We start from the raw sequence: 20371 nt of genomic DNA, 5'->3' as shown, positions 1-20371 counted from the left end.
CCACCCCCTACAGAGAGATGCCACTTTGAACAGTAGGACACAACTAAGCCTAGAGGACATATGTAAGGGCATAGAATTATGTCTTTCAAGCACCACCATGGTGTTCTGTAACACTATGTACAAGCAGGTTTAATGATGCAGCCATGGGCTCCCCCATCAATGCAATCATAGCTAATCTAGCTATGGAGGAGCTCGAGGCTAGATTATTCAATGATATGGTTCTCCCAATGCGTCCGTGGAAAAGATACGTGGATGATACGTTTTCAATTATTCGGAATGGGAGTGAAGATGAGACGTTGAATTTTCTTAATAGCTTCTCCCCGTTCATACAATTCACCTCTGAGGTAGAAGAAGGAGGGTCTTGCCGTTCCTGGATGTGTTGATTTGTGAGAAGGCCAGTGTCTAAAAACAAAAGTGTTTAGAAAACCTATGTGCAAAGGCCAATATTCACATTACAATTCAGCTCAGGCCAACCATCACAGGAATAGTGATTAGAGCACTAGTAGACAGGGCAAAATCACATTGTAGTACCTCCGAGGACAGTAAGATAGAGTATGAGCATGTTACGGCGGATCTTTTGAAGTGTGGCTACCCCCAGAGGATCATAGAGAAATACATTAGAGGAGGTCAGAGGAGAGGTGAGTCCACACCGATAGCCACCGCATACATTCCCTACTATCCGGATTTAACCGAGCGTATAGCTCTTATATTAAGGAATTACCAGACGCTCTGCGTGCAGTTCCCAGGTCGGAAGCTGCACACGGTCGTGCCACAGATGAAAGACCCCATCTCAAACAAAAATACAAGCGGGGTTGTATATAGCATCAAGTGCCCGGAGTGTGGGGAATGCTATGTGGGAGAAACAAAACGGCGCCTCAAGGATCGTCTGGGGGGAGCACACAAACGCAATAAGAAATGCGGATTATGGTAAATCTGCCGTGGCCGAACATTTTTGGGAGAAGCAGCATCAGATCTCCCCAGACGAAGCAGTCATCACGGATCAGGCGCATAGGTTTTGGGACCGCAAGTGGCTCGAGAACCTACGAGTTAGTTCTATTGAGAATAATATAAATAGAGACAGGGGTATACGTATTCATCCCCTCTGAGGCAGTAATCCTTGGAGGGGATGAACGTTTCCGCCTGGAGCGCTCCCAAGCCACTTCCAGTTCCAACACGCATGGGAACAGTACATGTGCTATAGAATCACATGAGATGTGCCGTGAACCTGCTGGTATTTAAAGAGTCACCGCAGAACAAAAGTGTAATGTTGAAGAAGAAGGTAGAAGCCTTCAAAAGCTACAGTTATTTTAGCACTTTTAATCTAGTATATTTTATTGTATTTTAATTCAGTATTTTATCATTTTATTTGTATATTCACTGTAAATGTAATTATACTTGTTTTCAGTTATTTTAGCGCTTTTGATCTTGTGTATTTTATTGTATTTTATCATTTTATTTGTATATCCACTGTAAATCTATTGTAAATTTAAATACAAAGTTATTAAGATTTTGGTTTTCGTTTTTACTTCAATGGTTGGTGAGAAACGCTAAAAAATCATAGTATAATATAAAAAGTAGCAGAAGAATGAAAAACAGCAAGTTGACGTAAAAGAACCAAATTACAAAGCAGAATAAAGCATGCATGTTCACACCCTCTGGCATTTAGGCAATTTGAGAATTTGTGCTGTAGGAAGCATGAATAAATTCTATATAAGATAAATAAGTAAGATAAAATTCTATATAAATAAATAAGAGCTAATGGGATTACCGTTCACTAGTTGAGTAGTACTACTCAGCAATTGAGTAGTAGTGAGAAATATGAATATGTACTGAGAAGTCACACTAATCATCTTCTTTCTGTGTCCACAGCCAATGAGTAAATTAAGGCGCATTGCTGACGCAGATAAGTAAGAATACCACCTTCATCTCACGTCTAACCACCCTAACAAAATAGAGTGGCAGTAGGGTTCATTTATATCTCAGCTTCATTCGAGTAGTAAGGTCTCTACACAAAAAATAATTTTATTTGTATAGATTCCATCAGTGCTGATCCACCAGTGATATTCTGGCTTATGTTACCCATTTATGGACAAATTCAATGGAAAAGTTCGTTGGAAAACAAGCAGTTGCTCTTGACATCTCAAAGGCTTTTGATCATGTTTGGCATAAAGGGCAACTAAACAAGCTTCCATCTTATGGTTTGCCAACTGTTTTTTTGTAATTGGTTATCCAGTTTTCTTTCTGATCGCTCACTGTAGGTGATGGTAGATGGCTCTCTGTCTTCTAACTTCTCCACTAATGCTGGTGTGCCCCAGGGTTCAGTTGTTTCCCCCCACCCTTTTCCTCTTGTATATTAATCACCTTCTTCCATTGCTGGAAATCCTGTTCAAATTGCATTCCACTTTCCATCTTGAGAAACCTTGCCCTGCTGAATCAGCTTCAACTTCTTGAATATGCGCTACCAATTCCTTAAATGCCGATCTCCATGTAATTCTCCAGTGGGGCAAAGACAACTTAGTTGATTTCAATCCTTCTAAAACTTAGTCAAAAAGGATTCTTCTGCTCCTATGCTTATCTTTAGTGACACTCCGATTTCCAGGGAAAATGGTATATCTCTCTTGGCACAAGCACCTCTGCATCCAAAAAGCTTGGTTTTCTCTTTCACTCTAGATGTTACTTTTCTTCCAAACAGTCGTTCACTCTGTACAAATCGCAAATCCACCCTACCGTGCAATATTGTTCCCACATCTTGGGTGGTGCCCCCAAAACCTCTCAGGCTTCTAGACTCCATTCAGAAGAGGGCAGTTAGTTTAATTAATGACTTCTCTCTAACAGAGTCTCTCCACGCTCTGTCTCATAGACATACTGTTTCTGCTATATGCCTTTTCTACAGATACTTCCATGGGCACTGTTCTTCTTATTTGGCTTCTATAATTCCCGCTCTCTCTTTCAAAACAGTCCGAACACGTGCCGCCAACATCCATTTACTGACCAACTTCAAACTCACAGAACCAACTTTTCATCTTCCTTGTTTATTCATTCAACTGCCATTTTCTGGAACAACCTTCCTTCATATGTATTTCCTGAAAATTACAGTCTACAGAAGTTCAAGTCTAATGTCAACAAATATCTTCTTTCGTCTTCTTAACCGCCAATCTAAGCACGGTACTACTAAGTACTATAGGTTCTAATACCTCATGTGTTTGGTGTTTTTGTAAAAAAAAAAGAAAAATTTAATTCCGGAGGTCAGCTCCCATAATTTGCACACCACTGAGATAGAACATGCATTGAAGAAAATGAAGAATCAAAAAGTTCCAGGTGAAGATGAAGTTACTGTAGAGTTGTTAAAATTGGGAGGAAGAGACATGACACAAACTAGCAAGACTCTTCCCAAAATGCATTAGAAAAGGTGTGATGAAAAAATTAGTTAGGAAAAAAAAGTTTGAAAAAGTGGAATAATGCAATCATAGTTTTGCTGTATAAGCAAGAAGATAAATCAGAATTGGAAATTATAGACCAATTAGCTTGTTGTCTCACATCTACAGGAGCAGCAGTGCGTAGCACATGCTTCTTGATTAGATTGGGGTTCGAGTCCATGACGACCAAATATGGAGGATGCGGAAAGGTCACGGAATGAACACCAAATACCCAAGGAGCAATATGGCCTTAGTTGCTAATGCTCTTAAAAACCAAATAACAAACAACACATCTACAAGTTGTTCACAAAGGTCACCACTAACAGATTAGAAAGAATGCTTGATGAGAACCAACCAAAAGAGCAAGCTGGCTTTAAGACAGGATTCTCAACTATGGACCACCTTTGCATAATATCACAGCTAATGGAGAAAGCAAATGAGTATAAAACACCACTATGCCTAGCATTTTGTGGATTATGAAAAAGGCATTTGACTCCATACTGCAATGTTTCAGGCATTGGAAAGACAAGTCATAGACACCCCATACATTATGATTTTGAAGAGAATATATGAGAATGCTACCTCCTTTATTAGACTAGACAAAGATAGCAAATTTAAAATTGAGAAAGGAGTTTGACAAGGAGACACAATATCTTCAAAGTTTTACTGCTGCCCTTGAGGAAGCTTTCAGAAGATTGGACTGGTCGCAGAAAGGTGTCAATGTGAATGAAGAGTACCCAAACCATTTACGATTTGCAGATGACATTGTGATCATAAGCCACAATCCTAAAGAATTAGAGGAAAATCTTGGCAGTTTTGCAGAGTTAGTAAGGATTTTGGACTAAAGATGAATATGGCTGAATCAAAAGTAATGATGAATGAGTATGCCACAAAAAGGGATATAATCATTCAGAGTAGAAATTGAAAAGGTGGATTCATATACTTATCTTGGACAAATCATTAGCTGTAACAATGATAAATGACTAGAAGTCAAGAGAAAAATAAATTTCAGATGGATAGCATTCAGGAAATATAATCACATACTGAGGAGCAATATCCCAGTTTGGCTGAAATGTAAAATAATGAACCAAGGTATACTCTCCGCTATGACTTATGGAAGTGAAACTTGGGCTCTCACCACAAGAATGGAAGAGTAGCTGAGAACGACACAGTGAAGAATGGGATGAATTATATTGGGAATCAGATTGTTGGATAAGAAGAGAAACACATGGATTAAGCAACAAACACAAGTAAAGGACATTCTTAACAAAACTAAAGAACTGAAATGGACTTTGGCAGGACATATAGCTTGAAGACACCCAAGTGGAGCTAAAAGAAAACCTGGAAGACCACAACGGAGATGGACAGATGAAATTCAAAAGTTCTTGGGCAGTAAACAGATGGCCATTGCACAAGACAGAAGGAACTGGAACGTTGCCGGAGAGGACTAATCAATGATCACCTAATCAAATTCTGTTCATAAATCAACTCCAAATTTGCAAATATAACATTTCTTCTTTATTTATCCTTTCAACTTCAACTCTTTGAAACAAGCTTCCTTCCTTAAGTATTTCCTAAAAATTGCAATCAACAGAAATTAAAGTTGATTGTAAGCAGGTAATTCACTCTTTTGAACCCTTGTTCTGTACTAAAGTACTATAGGTTATAATGACCTTTCATGATTAAGCTCCTGGAGGTTACCATAAAAAAATAAAAGTATTAAATACATCAAAACACCTGCAACCAACCTACCAGTCTTTACAACTTCATACTGTCCACTACATGATATGAAATCTACCTAGTGAAAAGTTTTTCAAATCAGAATCAAAGATAAATCAGAATTGATTCCCACCTTGCATTTAACAATGTATCTGACACTGACTTATTTCTTCTCAAAATTAACATTTTCACTGCTTTCACTTATGATAGGCAGCCTTCCAGGTTGCTCTTTTTCATTAATGCTTATTTTTTTCTTCTTCATTAGACATTACTAAAAACCACTTGTAATGTAATTCAGCCCTTTATGGATGGCAGTAGCAGTACATTCCTCCACAGAGATGAATATAATAACAACTCTTTGTTTTAGCTAAAAATCTATTTTCCAAACCTGAAACAAAGCTACATTATAAGAAAAACAATTTAATTTTTAAATATGCAACAATTTGATGAAAAGCAAATAAATGAAATTTATATGAAATTAGCAAGTCACCAGGCATTACTTTCTGTATGAACTTATGAACTTGTTACCACCTTCACAAAAGAACAATTCCACAACATAGCTTGGTGCTCTTCTCCAGATATTTGACCATCCTATATCTCATATTGCATGCTGATTGTGTTTATTATGCTGATGATAATCGCTGCCCTAAAAATATAAATTGTTCCCCGTCTGATTTTTGTGACATGCAGTGCTTTGTTCCCAGAAATGAGAATTAAAAGTAATTGCAAATGCATTTGCTTTATTTATTCCCACAACTAAAAGAAATTTTTGTGAGAACAATAATTTGCTTTTGTCTTTAATATTGACAGCAAAACATTCATGTTCAAGTATCAAACTGATGAAATTGAGCTGGATACGAATGGGACATTTCTAATTGAAGTAGAATTTGTATTTGGAATATGATTTATAATAAATATATTGTATGCATAAAACAAACTTCTAGAATTGTCTCTGAAGTTTTTGTATTCTGTTGACTTGTCATGTTTGAATTATATAATTTTAGTTTACAGTAGCCGTGAGCTTCAGTCAAAATATAAAGGTGCATTTAAATAAATAAATTCAATGAAATGCACTGTGATATATGGTAAAACTGAAACTTTAAAATGTTTGTCATCATTTTTTATTCCATTCATAAAACTGGGTTTTCTGCATAGCTCTTAAAATATTGATATTGTTAGTTCAGTAGTTAATAAAATACAGTGATAATTTATTGTGTATAAAAACACTGCTAAGTTAGAGCATAAAGTTTTTCTGGGAAGATATTTTTACTGAAGCTAAGATAATTCATTTTGTTTTCAGAGCAAATGATGAATGCTTGTATGTTTATGATAGGGAACAGAATCAAAGGAGTTTAAAGGTAAGAATTAGTTGTTTAAACTAAAAAAAAAAAACTATATATAAAAGAATATTTTGGAAAAGAGTGCTTTTTCACATGCACACTTTTTGCTTTCTGCAAGGCAGGGCTAACTGTTATTGTGTCATACTACATTTTGTTTTCAGAGCAAATGATGAATGCTTGTATATTTATGATAGGGAACAGAACCAAAGGAGTTTAAAGGTAAGAATTAGTTGTGTTTAAACTAAAAAAAAAAACTATATATAAAAGAATATTTTGGAAAAGAGTGCTTTTTCACATGCACACTTTTTGCTTTCTGCAAGGCAGGGCTAACTGTTATTGTGTCATACTACAACGTAGTATGACACAATAACAGTTAGCCCTGCCTTGCAGTTAGCCCAGAGTAGAAGTGATTGACAGGTCTGTCTCAAAGACCACCCCTAGGCATGTCACCCTTAAATTAAGTTGCATATACCACAGCGATTACCTGATAGCATTTAGTAGCATTATGATGTCAAACAATGTTGATAGTTTGGCAGTTGTTAATTGTGGGGTTTAATTTTAGAATTCTACATGTCTCGAGGCAATGATTCAATTTTTTCAAAAGTTTCTTCAGCTATTAGCAATGTTGTTAATAATGGCAGTAATAGAAAAGAGAAAGATTGTATCAGAAAGGCTGAGAAGAAAAAAAAAGATATTGAAGAGTATGAAAGAGCACTTAAAAATCCTAATATCGAAGGAAATAAAGCGATTATAATAAGTTAAAGGCTTCACAATTAACAAAGGAAAGATTAAAAAAAAAGAATCACAAATTGTTGATAGCTCTACTGAAACTCCAATTGTTGGTAAAAAAATTATGAAGTGGTAAAAGACGAAAATGATCAAATAGAGATTCCTGAAAATATTTGCAATTCAGGAAGTTTAATACATGTTTTTGGAAGTATTGAAACTCCTTTGGAAGAAAATTTTCAATTTAGCCACAACAGATAAATTTTATCTGAAATTAAAATTCCAGGAGAATTGAAAATAGTTTATTCATCAGAATAAACTATTTTCTTTATTTAGAGAATAAAGAGAAACTTTATTCTCTGAACCTTCAGGTTTATCTCCACATAAACTACTTTTTAAAGGTAAATGCAATTGTTATGGTTTTAAGGAAAACTTAGATATAAAAAATGGAATTTGCAATGGTACAAGACTACATGTAGTGGAAATAAGGGAGAAACTTTTGGTTTGTGAAAACGTCACAGGTGACAGAGCTGGATCGAATGCATATATTCCATGGATTCATATATATTCAAACGAAGGGGAATATAACTTCATTTTTCAACGAACACAGTTTCCTGTGAAATTGGCTTTTAGTATGACAATAAACAAAAGTCAAGGTCAAACATTATCTAAGGTTGGTGCTGACTTAACATCACCATGTTTTTTCTCATGGACAATTGTGCATTGCATTAAGTAGAGTGAAGGTAGCTAAAAATCTTTTTGTATTAACAGAAAACAAAAAAGAGAAATGGACAAGAAATGTTTATAATCAAATATATAAATTGATGGTTTTGTTATTAATTTGTTTTTGATCATAAAATAAAATAATATAATTTTTGTATATCTTTTCATTATTAGAAGGGGTGTGGAGGGTTACTCCCCACTAAAAAAATTTAAATATAAAACATATAATTCAGATTTGTGTGACACAAGTCAGAGAGGAGTGAAGCAACCTTCTGACTTGTGAGGCAAAACTCAAATTTTGAGATATATATCTGTAATTGCTGTTGGCATTACAATTATATAATAAAGAAATATTTAGAAGCACTGTTAATGGATTAACTGTTAGTAATGGTGTTTAAACATATTTGATTATTATTAAAAAATTGAGTATAGGGTTTAAATACTTTTTATATAATGATCCTTTTGACTTATGTTAATGACATTATGAATTTTGTAGTCTGGTTTTCTAATAATGTAAGTCTAAAATTGCATATTTATTCCATTATGAAGAATGCTTCCAGTACTTTGAAAGTAGCAAAGGAGGTAAACAGTCCCTTGGTCATAATTATGAGAGCCTCCTTGGATTCAAGGGAACTCCCAGTGGACTGGAGATGTGTGAATGTATCCTCAATTCACAAAGGGGACCTTTGGGTGACAAGTAATTACAGACCTGTTAGTTTAACTTCTGTTCCAGGGAAAATAATGGAGTCACTGGTTAAAGAAATAATACAGTACATCTATACAGGAGTGCAGTTATATTTTGGTCACAGCATGGGTTTGTTAAGGGGTGATCTTGTCTGACCAGTTTGATTGGAATGTGGTCACAAGTGAACTGGATGCAAAAAATAATTTTGATATCATTTACTTGGATTTCAGGGAAGCTTTTGATACTGTTGCACATAATAGACTGCTGTACAAATTAGAGCAGTGTGACATTAGGAGCAAGTTACTACTATGAATAAAGGGATGGTTGAGTGGGAGAAGACAGAGTTGTTATTGATGAACACTGTTCATCATGGATTGATGTTATCAATGGAATCTCCCAAGATTTAGTGCTGGGACCATTGTTGTTTTCTGTATTTATTAATGATATTTAAGAAGGTATATCAGGCTTAATGTCAAAGTTTGCAGATGATACAAAGATTGGCAGGGTGGTTAATGACAGTAAAGATGGGATGCTACAATAAAAATATCTAGAATAATTAGTTAGTTAGCTCAGAAATGACAACTGATGTTTAACATAGATGCAAAGTACTGCATATGGGTAGGAGTAATCCCAGATTAACATATCAACTGTGTGGTACAACGCTCAGGGTAGTCGAAAGTGAAAAGGAAACATGTAGGTAACTGTGCAGTCAGATATGTATGTATTTTGGTAAATAATTCTGTGTGTGTGTGTGTGTGTGTGTGTGTGTGAGAGAGAGAGAGAGAGAGAGAGAGAGAGAGAGAGAGAGAGAGAGAGAGAGAGAATTTAAATCAAATGTTAGTTTATAAATGGAGGAATTACCTCTATATATCAGCACTTCAGTGCTAATACTCTTCGTTGTTGAATAACTATACATATAGATTACATGTATTCCACACCATCTAAGACAAAATCAATGATCCAATGCACCACGAAATCGGAGGCCCACAGACCCTAAGTCCGATCCCAAAATACATCGAATCACCAACCCTAATCTTTGAGCAAGAGAATACAATACGTCCATATTTTAAAAACAATTTAAATGCTTTGAAACCAATTAAATAATGAATCCATATGTTTAATACTTTAAAAACTAATATTAAAACATAAAAAGCATTAAGACTCCTCTGAAATATTAAGAAACTAAAGAATTTTGCTTTTCGGCCAGGGTAATGATCACAGGAGAGTGAAACCGCGGTTTTTGCGGTGAAATTTTATAGCATGGAGATTAGTTGCAATCCTGGCACATCCGCGTGAAGGACCATGAATCTGAGATGGGATAGAGGCAACGTACATTGACTGAATTTTGAAATGATTTAATTTCAAGCTTCTCCAAAAATAATAGTTTGGTGTAATCATGTTGGATGCCAAGAATTTTTGCTTTGTTGATTAGAAAGGTGTGGCCTTCACTGATCGCATGGAATGAGAGTTCCGAAGCGGAGGAGTAGGATGAAAGGATAGATGTTGAATGTTGTCTCATTCCCATGTTGAGTGTACATAGAGTGGATCCCTGGTATGGGAGTTGCAATCCTTGCAAGATACATTGTAGGTTAAATCATTTAATTGGAACATGCAAGAGGATTGGACTTCGTGGTTTTTAAAGGCAGCATGTAGTTTATTTGTGGGTTTGGCTATGATTTTGAATTGTATGTCTTTGAAAATTCTATTTAGTTGTTTGAACCATTGTTCAATATACGGTAAAGCAATATTTTTTTTTTTTTTTTAATGTTATTGTTAATAACAGGAGAGGTATTGCATAATCTGTTTTTTTGGTTGTAACCTTATTTTGTTTATAATAGGTAATCTGTTTGATTACCTATTCTATATACTCTGCATCACAGATGCAGAGTATATCGTCCAGATATCTACCATAGTAGGTGACCTGCAGAAGAAAGGTGTTAAATGTATTGTTTCAATAGTGATAAGAAAAATTTTTCTAGTAAATCACTTAGATTTAACCCCATGGGTGGGCCATAAAACTGTTTGAAAACTTTACCTTGGAAGGTGAAACTATCTTCAGTTAAAAGTTTTATCAGATAGAAAAAAGCTGTAATTGAGAATTTATTATAGTTAATTGGTAAGGAGTCTTTGATGTTAAATAGCAAATCATTTTTTATTCCAAACTTTATGGTTTCTCTGGACGGTTTGACTATATTATATATGTGGGAAGCTAACGCTGAGAATGCAGAATGTTTGTATGAAATGTATATTGTACGTCCTAGCTTTTAATTGTTTTAACTGGGCCATCGTAATGTAATTGTTTTTCCGGTATGTTGTTAAAATCTTATTATATCACTTGACTAAATTGAAGAAAAAAGGTCTGAATTGACTGCTTCATAAGTGGAAGTATTTCATACTATGGAATTTAATTTGTTGATATAATCTTGCTTGCCTAAAACTACAACTATCTTCTTTGTCTGCTTTAAGTCTCATGATATCTTTGTTCGAAAAGCCCTGTCCGCTTCAGGTAATTCTTTAGATTCTTAATGTTTCAGAGGAGTATTTATGTTTTTAAAGTATTAAAAGTATGGATTCATTATTTATTTGGTTTCAAAGCATTTAAATTGTTTTTAAAATATGGACGTATTGTATTCTGAGGGTTGGCGATTTGATGTATTTTGGGGTCGGGCTTGGGGTCCACGGGCCTCCGATTCATTAGCATTAGTAGAGGCATTTGATGCAAGAAAGCAAGCTTATGCAACATAAGCCAAAAAATAAATAAATAAAAAATAACCACTTCCACTTCACCCCTCTGTTCATTCAAAATACCTGTCCAACTGAGACTTAAACTTATTTAGGCTATCAACTTCCACGACAAGGGATGGAAGTCTGTTCCACCAACCAACCACCCGCTGGCTAAAGGCAAATTTCCGCACATCTATCCTACATCTGTCTTTCCTCAATTTGAATTTATGCCTTCTCAGGTGATTATTCTGAGAAAAACGAAGAATCCTATTAGCATTGAGCATGCTCAAACCATTCAAGGCTTTATACACCTCAATCAGATCACCTCGCTGGTGCCTAGTCAACACACTGTAATTTGCAAAACTTAGCCTTTCTTCGTAAGAGCACCCCTTTGTTCCATTCACTAATCTTTTTGCCCTTCTCTGTACTCATTCCAGCAGCTCTACATCCTTCTTGAAATGAGGCCTCCAGACCTGTATACAGTACTCTAGGTGTGGCCTGACCATTGCCTTATACAAGGGAATAATCAACTCCTTATCCCTGCCAGAAAAATTCCTATATATCATTAACAATACACCATGAGCTACTCTTGCAGCCTGTCTGCCTGCTCAGAAAACTTCATATCTGCCTGCACAACCACCCCCAGGTCCCTTTCATTCTCTACCACTGTCAGTGTAGTACCACAGAGTTGATACGTTGCTCTGGGGTTACGCTTTCCCATATGTAGTACTTTACATTTGTCAATGTTAAACTTCATTTGCCACCTCTCAGCCCATCTGCTCAACCTTTCCAGATCCTGTTGCAGCAGCATAGTGTCAGCAGTGTCCATGACAACCCTGCCAACCTTCGTATCGTCTGCAAACTTGGACATTAAGTGTGATATACCATCATCAATATCATTTATAAATACAGAAAACAATAATGGATCCAATACTGAACCCTGAGGGACTCCACTAATAACATTAGTCCACGATGAGCAGTGTCCATTGATTACCACTCTGTCTTCTCCCCTTCAACCACCCCTTTATCCATAGCAGCAATTTGCCTCCAATGCCACACTGCTCCAATTTGTGCAGCAGTCTTCCATGTGCAACAGTATCAAAAGCCTTTCTAAGATCCAAGTATATAATATCAAAGTTATTCCCTGCATCCAGTTCTTTTGTGACTGCATCATAGTATCCAATCAAATTGGTCAGGCAAGGCTTCCCCTTAACAAAACCATGCTGTGTCTGAGCTATAACTGAAGTCTTGTCTAGATGATCCTGCAGTGCTTCTTTAACCAGTGCCTCCATTAATTTTCCGGGAACAGAAGTTAAACTCAGAGGTCTATAATTACTTGTGTCCGCCTTTGATCCTCCTTTGTGAATTGGGGTCACATTTCCACATCTCCAGTCTGTGGGTACCTCCCCTGAGTCCAAGGAAGCTCTCATAATTATGGCTAAGGGTTTGCTTACTTCCTTTGCTGCCTCCTTTAATATAACTGGATAGATCCCATCCACCCCATGTGCCTTTCTTGTGTTTATCTTCAACAATTTCTCCTCCACTTTACTCTCAGTTATTACAAAATTCTCTAGCTTACTGCCAGAGTTGAATACACCTCTGGCATTCCCCTCGCTGAATAACTCCTCATGTGTGAATGTCGATGCAAAATATTCATTTAGTTTGTTAGCTACCTGAGCAGGATCATCAACAGTTGACCCATCAATATCAAGTGGACCAATCTGATTCATCCCCTTCCTTCTAGAGTTTGCATAAATAAAGAACTCTTTGCTGTTTTTCTTTGCCCGTAATCTGCCTTCGCCTTCCTAACCTCCTTTGTAACTTGGTTACAGATCAACTTGTATCTATCATAGGCTTCTGTGTCATGTGTTAATTTGTAAGTATCCCATGCATTTTTCTTCTCTGCCATATGCCTCATTAGTTCATCTGACATCCATTTTGGCCTAAACCTTGAACAATATTTCTTAGTTGGTATGTAAAGCCTAGTAGCTTCCAAGATAAGTTCTTTGAATGCTTCCCATTTTGAATTTGCTGTTGGTAACATCATCAGTTGGTCCCACTATATAGAATTTAAATACTGTCTCAGTCCATCGTAGTCGCCTTTACGGAAGCAATAACCCTTCCCTTTACCCCTAATGGTAGTTACCTCTTTGAGTAAATCCCACTTCAGCACACTGTGATCACTGCCACCTAGTGGTTCATTTATCTGCAGATTCTTAATGCATGAAGAATCACTATTGATAATCAAATCAAGAGTATTACTCCCTCTAGTTGCCTCCCAAACATGCTGATGTAGAAACAATCATCGAATAAATCCACAAAAGCCTTGCTAGTGTGTGAGTGACCAGCCCCCAAATTCCTGTCAATATCTGGGAAATTAAAATCCCCCATTATAAGACTCTCTGATTTACTGGCCCACTCTATTTCCCTGTACAGTTTCTTATTATACTCATCAAAGTCATTAGGCCTATAGCACACTCCTCTCAATTTTGATCTCCCAATGTTTATGTCACACCAAACTGACTTGACACTGCACTGTCCAGCGATGTCAACTGGCTTCACTTCCTTGGATTTTATGTATTTCTTAACTAATAGCATAACCCCTCCTCCCTTCCTATCCTGTCTATTCTTTCTGTAGACATTGTACTCCCCAAATTCCAGTTCTGCATTCCTTATATCTGTGTGGCACCACGTCTCTGAAATCCCAACAATATCTGCATTTGATGTTTTGAGCAATACCTCAAATTCATCAAATTCCATGGTGCATTGGAGCATTGATTTTTTTTTTTTTTGATTTGGTAGTTGTTGGCGCATCGGCTTCTGTGGCCATATTGCACCTCCCAAGGTTTTTGCAGTACTTTGATCCAAGTCCGAGGCAGGAATCGAACCCGCGACCTTTGGGTTGCCACGCAGGTACTTTACCCACTCGGCTAGCCCGGTCGGCCATTGATTTTGTATAGTTATTCAACACAGATAGTTTCAGCACTGAAGTATTCTATAAGACATCATAGAGGTAATTCCACCATTTCTAAACTAATTTATTTATAACGTAGAACATATTGAGCCTTTGCTGCTCTGTTATCTATTAATTAAATACATTCCTATAAATTACTTTTGAAAATTCCACAAATTTCGCTTACTGTCCACTCATCGGAGATTTCTTGCCTACCTTGGTACAGAAATATACCAAATTAACACTTAGATATTCAGTCCATGATCACCACCTAACTTTCCTAAAATATTGCCTCAAACAAAACATTACTCACAAATTTGCTACGGTAAAATTCAACCAGAATTTACTGGACATAAACAAACTAGCTTACACCACATTGCATATTATCATTAACCTCGCCCTGAGATCTCATTATTCTATCAAGCAACAATATTTCGTTCAAGTTAAACAAATCCTTAATAAATTAAGAAAATACCTTCACCTTAACAATTGGTCAACCTTTAAAACCACTATCAATTTTTGTCGTGAAGCACTAGCTTTGGAAATTAGAGCCGATCTCAGAAATAAACTTAACAGACTATCTCGGATATCTTTTTTTTTTTTTTTTATCACGAGAGGTATTAGAAACTATAGTACTTAGTACCATGCTTGGGTTGGAGGTTGAGAAGACAAAAGAAGATATTTGTTGACATTGGACTTGAACTTCTGTAGACTGTAATTTTCAGGAAATACGTATGAAGGAAGGTTGTTCCAGAAAACGGCAGTTGAATGAATAAATGAGGAAGATGAAAAGTTGGTTCTGTGGGTTTGAAGTTGGACAGTAAATGGATGTTGGCTGGTGGTGGCACGTGTTCGGACTGTTTTGAAAGAGAGAGCGGGAATTATAGAAGCCAATTCAGAAGAACAGTGCCCATGGAAGTATCTGTAGAAGAGGAATGCAGCAGAAACAGTGCATCTATGAGAAAGCGAGTGGAGGCACTCTGTTAGAGATGAATCATTAATTAACCTAACTGCACTCTTCTGAATGGAATCAAGAAGCCTGAGAGAGGTTTTGGGGCCACCATCCCAGATGTGGGAACAATATTCCATGGCAGGGCAGATTTGCGATTTATACAGAGTGAGCAGCTGTTTGGAAGAAAAGTAACGCCGAGAGCGAAAGAGAAAACCAATTTTTTTAGATGCAGAGGAAGCAATATTTGTAATGTGCTTGTGGCAAGAGAGATTAGAAGTCAGGGTAATCCCCAAAAGAGATATATCATTTTGCCTAGAAATCGGAGTATCACTAAAGATAAGCATAGGAGCAGAAGAATCCGTTTTGCGAGATATAAGACAAGACTAAGTTTTAGAAGGCTTGAAATCAACTAAGTTTTTTTTGCCCCACTGGAGAATTACCTGAAGATCGGCATTTAAGGAATTGGTAGCAGATTTTCGAGAAGTTGAAGCTGATTGAGCAGGACAAGGTTTCTCAAAATGGAAAGTGGAATGCAATGTGCTAACATCGGCAAAACTATGGATAGGATTTCCTGTCAATGGAAGAAGGTCATTAATATACAAGAGGAAAAGAGTAGGGGAAAGAACTGGACCTTGGGGGACACCGGCATTAGGCGAGAAGTTAGAAGACAGAGAGCCATCTACTATCACCCTCAGTGAGCGTTCAGAGAGAAAACTGAATGACCAATTACTAAAAACAGTTGGCAAACCATAAGATGGAAGCTTGCTTAGAAGACCTTTATGCCAAACACGATCAAAAGCCTTTGAGATGTCAAGAGCAACTACTTGTGTTTCACCGAACCTTTCCATTGAATTAGTCCATAAATGGGTAACATAAGCCAGAATATCACCAGTGGATCGACACTGATGAAATCCATACTGGGGATCGTTGATCAGACGGAAGTTTTCTAGGTAGTTTAAGAGTTGGCGGTTAATTGATTTCTCCATTACTTTAGAAACAGTAGAGGTAATTGGATGGAAGGGATTTGTCACCCTTTTTAGGAACTGGCTGGATATGAGCAAATTTCCAAGCAGAAGGAAAAACACCTTTGGAATAAGAAAGTGAAAAAACGGCAGCAAAGAATAGGAGTACGTTCAGGAGCATAGGTTTCGAGAACAAGTGGAGAAATACCATCGGGACCTGGAGGTTTTTTAGCATCAAGCGTCGTCAGAATCCTAACATCCTTTTGACAGAAGATCACAGGGGGCATTGAATGGAGCATGTTGGGAATGGTGGGAATTGTTTTACAAGATCATTAATACCTGAGTTGGAAGAAAAATGGGATGCTAGCAGGTCAGCTTTATCCTTGGCTGAAATGACAACAGAACCATCTGGTTCGGACAGAGGTGGGAGCAGAGATGGGCAAAAGTTGCGGCCAATAGCTTTGGCAAGAGACCAGAATGCACGGCTACCATTAGGGCATTAATCAATCAAAACTAGTTTTGATTGATTAATTGATTAATTAATCAATCAAAACTAGTTTTGATTGATTAATAACTGCTTTACAATTGTTGCGAGCTCTGGTGTACGTAGAAAATGAAACTGGAGAATTAGAAACAAGCCAATTATGATATGCAACATTCTTCTCTTGAACAGCCTTAGAACATTTATTGTAAAACCAAGGTTTAGATAAAGGACGAGATTTTAAAGTGAAGTGTGGGATAAAGGATTCCATTCCTGCAAGAATAATTTCACTGACACGATCTGAGCAAACGTTGACATCAGAAGTTTTGAAACAGTAATCCGACCAAGGAAAAGAAGTCTCGCAGGTCATCCCATTTTGCATTCTTGTAATGCCAAACAACACGAGGTTCGGAATAGCCATGAGATAAAGGTTCCATTGGAGAAGAGACAATCACCAAGTTGTGATTTGAAGTGCCTAAAGGACCTGTCACTTCAACCGCATACTTAGAAGGGTTGTTTGTGAGAAAAAGATCAAGCGTATTGGCTATATGATTAGGATTGTCCAGTATTCTTGTAGGTAAATGAACAATCTGTGCAAGATCATTAGTAATTGCAAAAGCCTCAGCATCTCGACCAGCTGGGTCGGTGTGACTAGAAAACAGAAGCTAGATGGAGTTGTGAACATTAAAATCACCAAGCAAAATTACCTCACTGTTAGGAAAGTTGGACTGGAGAAAGTCAAGTTGCAAAGAGAGGAAGTCAAAGAGCTCCAAGTGATTAGTGGAGTTGGGAGAACGGTAGAGACAACAGATGAATTTGACACAATGGGATAGAGAGATTTTAAGCCAGAGAAGATCGAAGAGAGGAGATTCCAAATTACCAAGTCTCTGACAGGAAATATCGGAATGGACGTATGCACAAGTACCACCCTTGAGGCCAAAGCAATCACACAGCGAATAATTTGGGCAACTGAGATGAGCAGTAGTTTGAATCAACCAATAACTGAGATTCTGTCAGAAAAAGTACATGGGGTTGGGCAGACTGCAAGTGGAAATGGAAATCGTTGAGATTAGAATTGAGACCACGTACATTTGTGAAATGAATTAGGAAGTGCTTGGGAGGTTTAGATCTTTTCGCAGATAAGCTTGCTCTATTAGTTTGACAATTCATTGTGTATTCAATAGTAAGAAAAAGTGGGTTGGACATGCTGTGTATGAAGTAATGAAATTTTTGGATATGGCATACACATGGTAAGAATATACCCAGATCCTTGACATAACGTGGCCTCGACAATGCGCCCCGCATACCCACTATTCGGACTCCCTCCAGTCACTATCTGGCAGAGTAGAGGTAGCAAGATTATACACTAGCTGATCCGGAAGCCTCCTAGAGAGTTACCAATAGGTTTGGTCCGGTGTACTAACTAGCGGCCAGCCTGCGAACACTGTTTTAGAGCTGTACCCTCGAAATGTAAGGAATTATGGATCTCACCACGATGTTCATCATAACCTCAAAAGGCATCAATCATACTGCATGATGGAAGAGATAGGGAAGGGTCGACCGGAACTTAGCCCTAGAGACTAAACATGGGTTCCACCACTTCAAGCCTCCAATAAGCAAAGTGGTTGTATTGCACCGGTTGATGAGAGTCATCTACGACCTAGTACTGCCTGGTAACATAGAGGGGCGGCATTCCTCCATGTGGTGGTGTGCGCCACACCTCGACTCCTGCTTACGTTAGTTCACACCTGGGTGGTCACCCACCATGTACTTGTGCATGGAGGTTATACCCAGAATTACTAACAGTCCCACCATCATGAAGGTGCAAGCAGAGGATTTGGCTGTCATAGACCGTCCGGACTTTGCCGAAATTGGGTCCACTTGACTTGAGTGTCACCCGAATCTCTGTTCCATCAGCGTTTTAGACTCCCTTTCAGATCCTTGAGGTTGTCTGTGACAACCTCAAGGATCTGAAATTCCACACGATAATTACAGCGAACCGCCACCCTCAACTTTCGGCACAGCTTCCCAGTACCATGTCACTAATCTCTCTAAAAGCTCCCTTCCAAATGACTAAATTTTGCTTCTGTCCAAAGGCTTAAACTACAATTTACCTCCCCGCAATTTGCCTAAGAAACAACTTGTTATAGATGTCGAATTTGGACTTCGTAACATCCCACAGAAAAACATAATCGTTCAACAGATAAACCAGGTTGTGAATAACCCTAAAAGCCCGCACCTTCCAAAAATTAAATAGTAAAGAAAGCTCAGCACTGCGTGACGTTTAAAAAAAACAAAGATAACATGATATAAAAAAGCAGACAAAGATGATACGTTTGTAGTTTTAGACCAGCAAGATTATATCAACAAATTAAATTCCTTAGTATCAGATACTTCCACTTACGAAGAAGTCAATTCGGACCTTTTTTTTCCAATTTAGTCAATCAATATAATAAGACTTTAATGATATACCGGAAAAACAATTACATTAAGATGGCCAATTAAAAGCTAGGACATACAATATATCCACACTTTTTGGCCAGGTCAAACTACATAAGACAGGTTCGCAATTCATCCCATCATGTCGTACAAACATTCTGCATTCTCAGCATTAGCTTCCCTCATAAATAATATAGTTAAACTGTTCAAACAAACCATAAAGTTTGGAACAGAAACAACGATTCACTGTTTAACATCCTAAAAGATAAATCACTTAATGATAATGACAACTTATTTTCTCTAGATGTCACCTCTTTATATACCAACGTGAACCTCACGTATACCCTGGACATTGTCTGGGACATGCTAAACAAAGACTTCCTACCAATGAATCATACTAAACTCCCAATTACAGCTATTTTTCAATCTGATAAAACTTTTAACAGAAGCCAATTATATCATCTTCCTAGGTAAAGTTTTCAGACAGTTTTATGACCTAGCCATGGGTTTAAATGGAGAAGAAACTAGCAGAAATATACCTTACCACTATTGAAACAATACATTTAACACTCTTTTTTCCATAGGTCACCTACTATGGTAGATATATGGACGAAATACTCTGCATCACAGATGTGGGGGCCATAAAGGACATTCTACAGAATTTTAATAATGTCCATGCAAATTTAAACTTCACACTAGAATCCGAAAAAACAAACAAAATCATTAAATTTTTTAAATTTCACCCTCACAAGGGGTTAGGAACAAAATTAAATTCAGCATATTCGGAAAGGCCACCAACATTGGAATGCTTCTTCATTACAATAGCTAACACCCCTTCACATATAAAAGATCCATTATCCTAAATCAATTTCTCAATGCCTACAAATACTCAACATCTGAATCAGCCCTAAACACAGAAATACAAACACTAAGAAACAGATTTCAAAATAGAGGTTACAAGCGAAAAACAGATTACATAATTTCTCTCCCATTATCAACAATAATAGCATAAAAAAATTTTATTGGTTTAAACAGCTAAATAGTGTTTTCAAAATCATAACCAAACCACAACAAAACTACATGCTGCCCTTAAAAACCGTCAAGTCCAGTACTCTTCCACGTTCCAATTAAATGATAGTCTACAATGTATCTTGCAAGGATTGCAACTCCTCATACCATTAATCCACTTGTACACTCAATATGAGAATGAAACAACATTCAACATCTGTCCTTTCATCCCACTCCTCGACT

The 20371-nt window shown here is 37.2% G+C and overlaps 1 protein-coding gene across 2 annotated transcripts in view; it reads left to right on the top strand.

Annotated features, from left to right (window-relative positions):
* LOC150079077 (DDB1- and CUL4-associated factor 11) overlaps positions 1-20371 on the top strand; it is a 446028-nt gene that overhangs the window by 283525 nt on the left and 142132 nt on the right. For both annotated transcript variants that reach the window (XM_090383756.1, XM_090383757.1), the window contains one exon: positions 6436-6493. In XM_090383756.1, coding sequence (XP_090239882.1) covers positions 6436-6493 — 58 coding nt within the window. The remainder of the gene's footprint in view (positions 1-6435; positions 6494-20371) is intronic.

This window comes from Mastigoproctus giganteus, chromosome 10, assembly GCF_048544385.1.
Source record: "Mastigoproctus giganteus isolate SK-2022 chromosome 10, ASM4854438v1, whole genome shotgun sequence".
NCBI classification, from domain to species: domain Eukaryota; kingdom Metazoa; phylum Arthropoda; class Arachnida; order Uropygi; family Thelyphonidae; genus Mastigoproctus; species Mastigoproctus giganteus.
The sequence above is the reverse complement of the archived record's forward strand: the minus strand, read 5'-3'. Positions and strand labels throughout refer to the sequence as shown.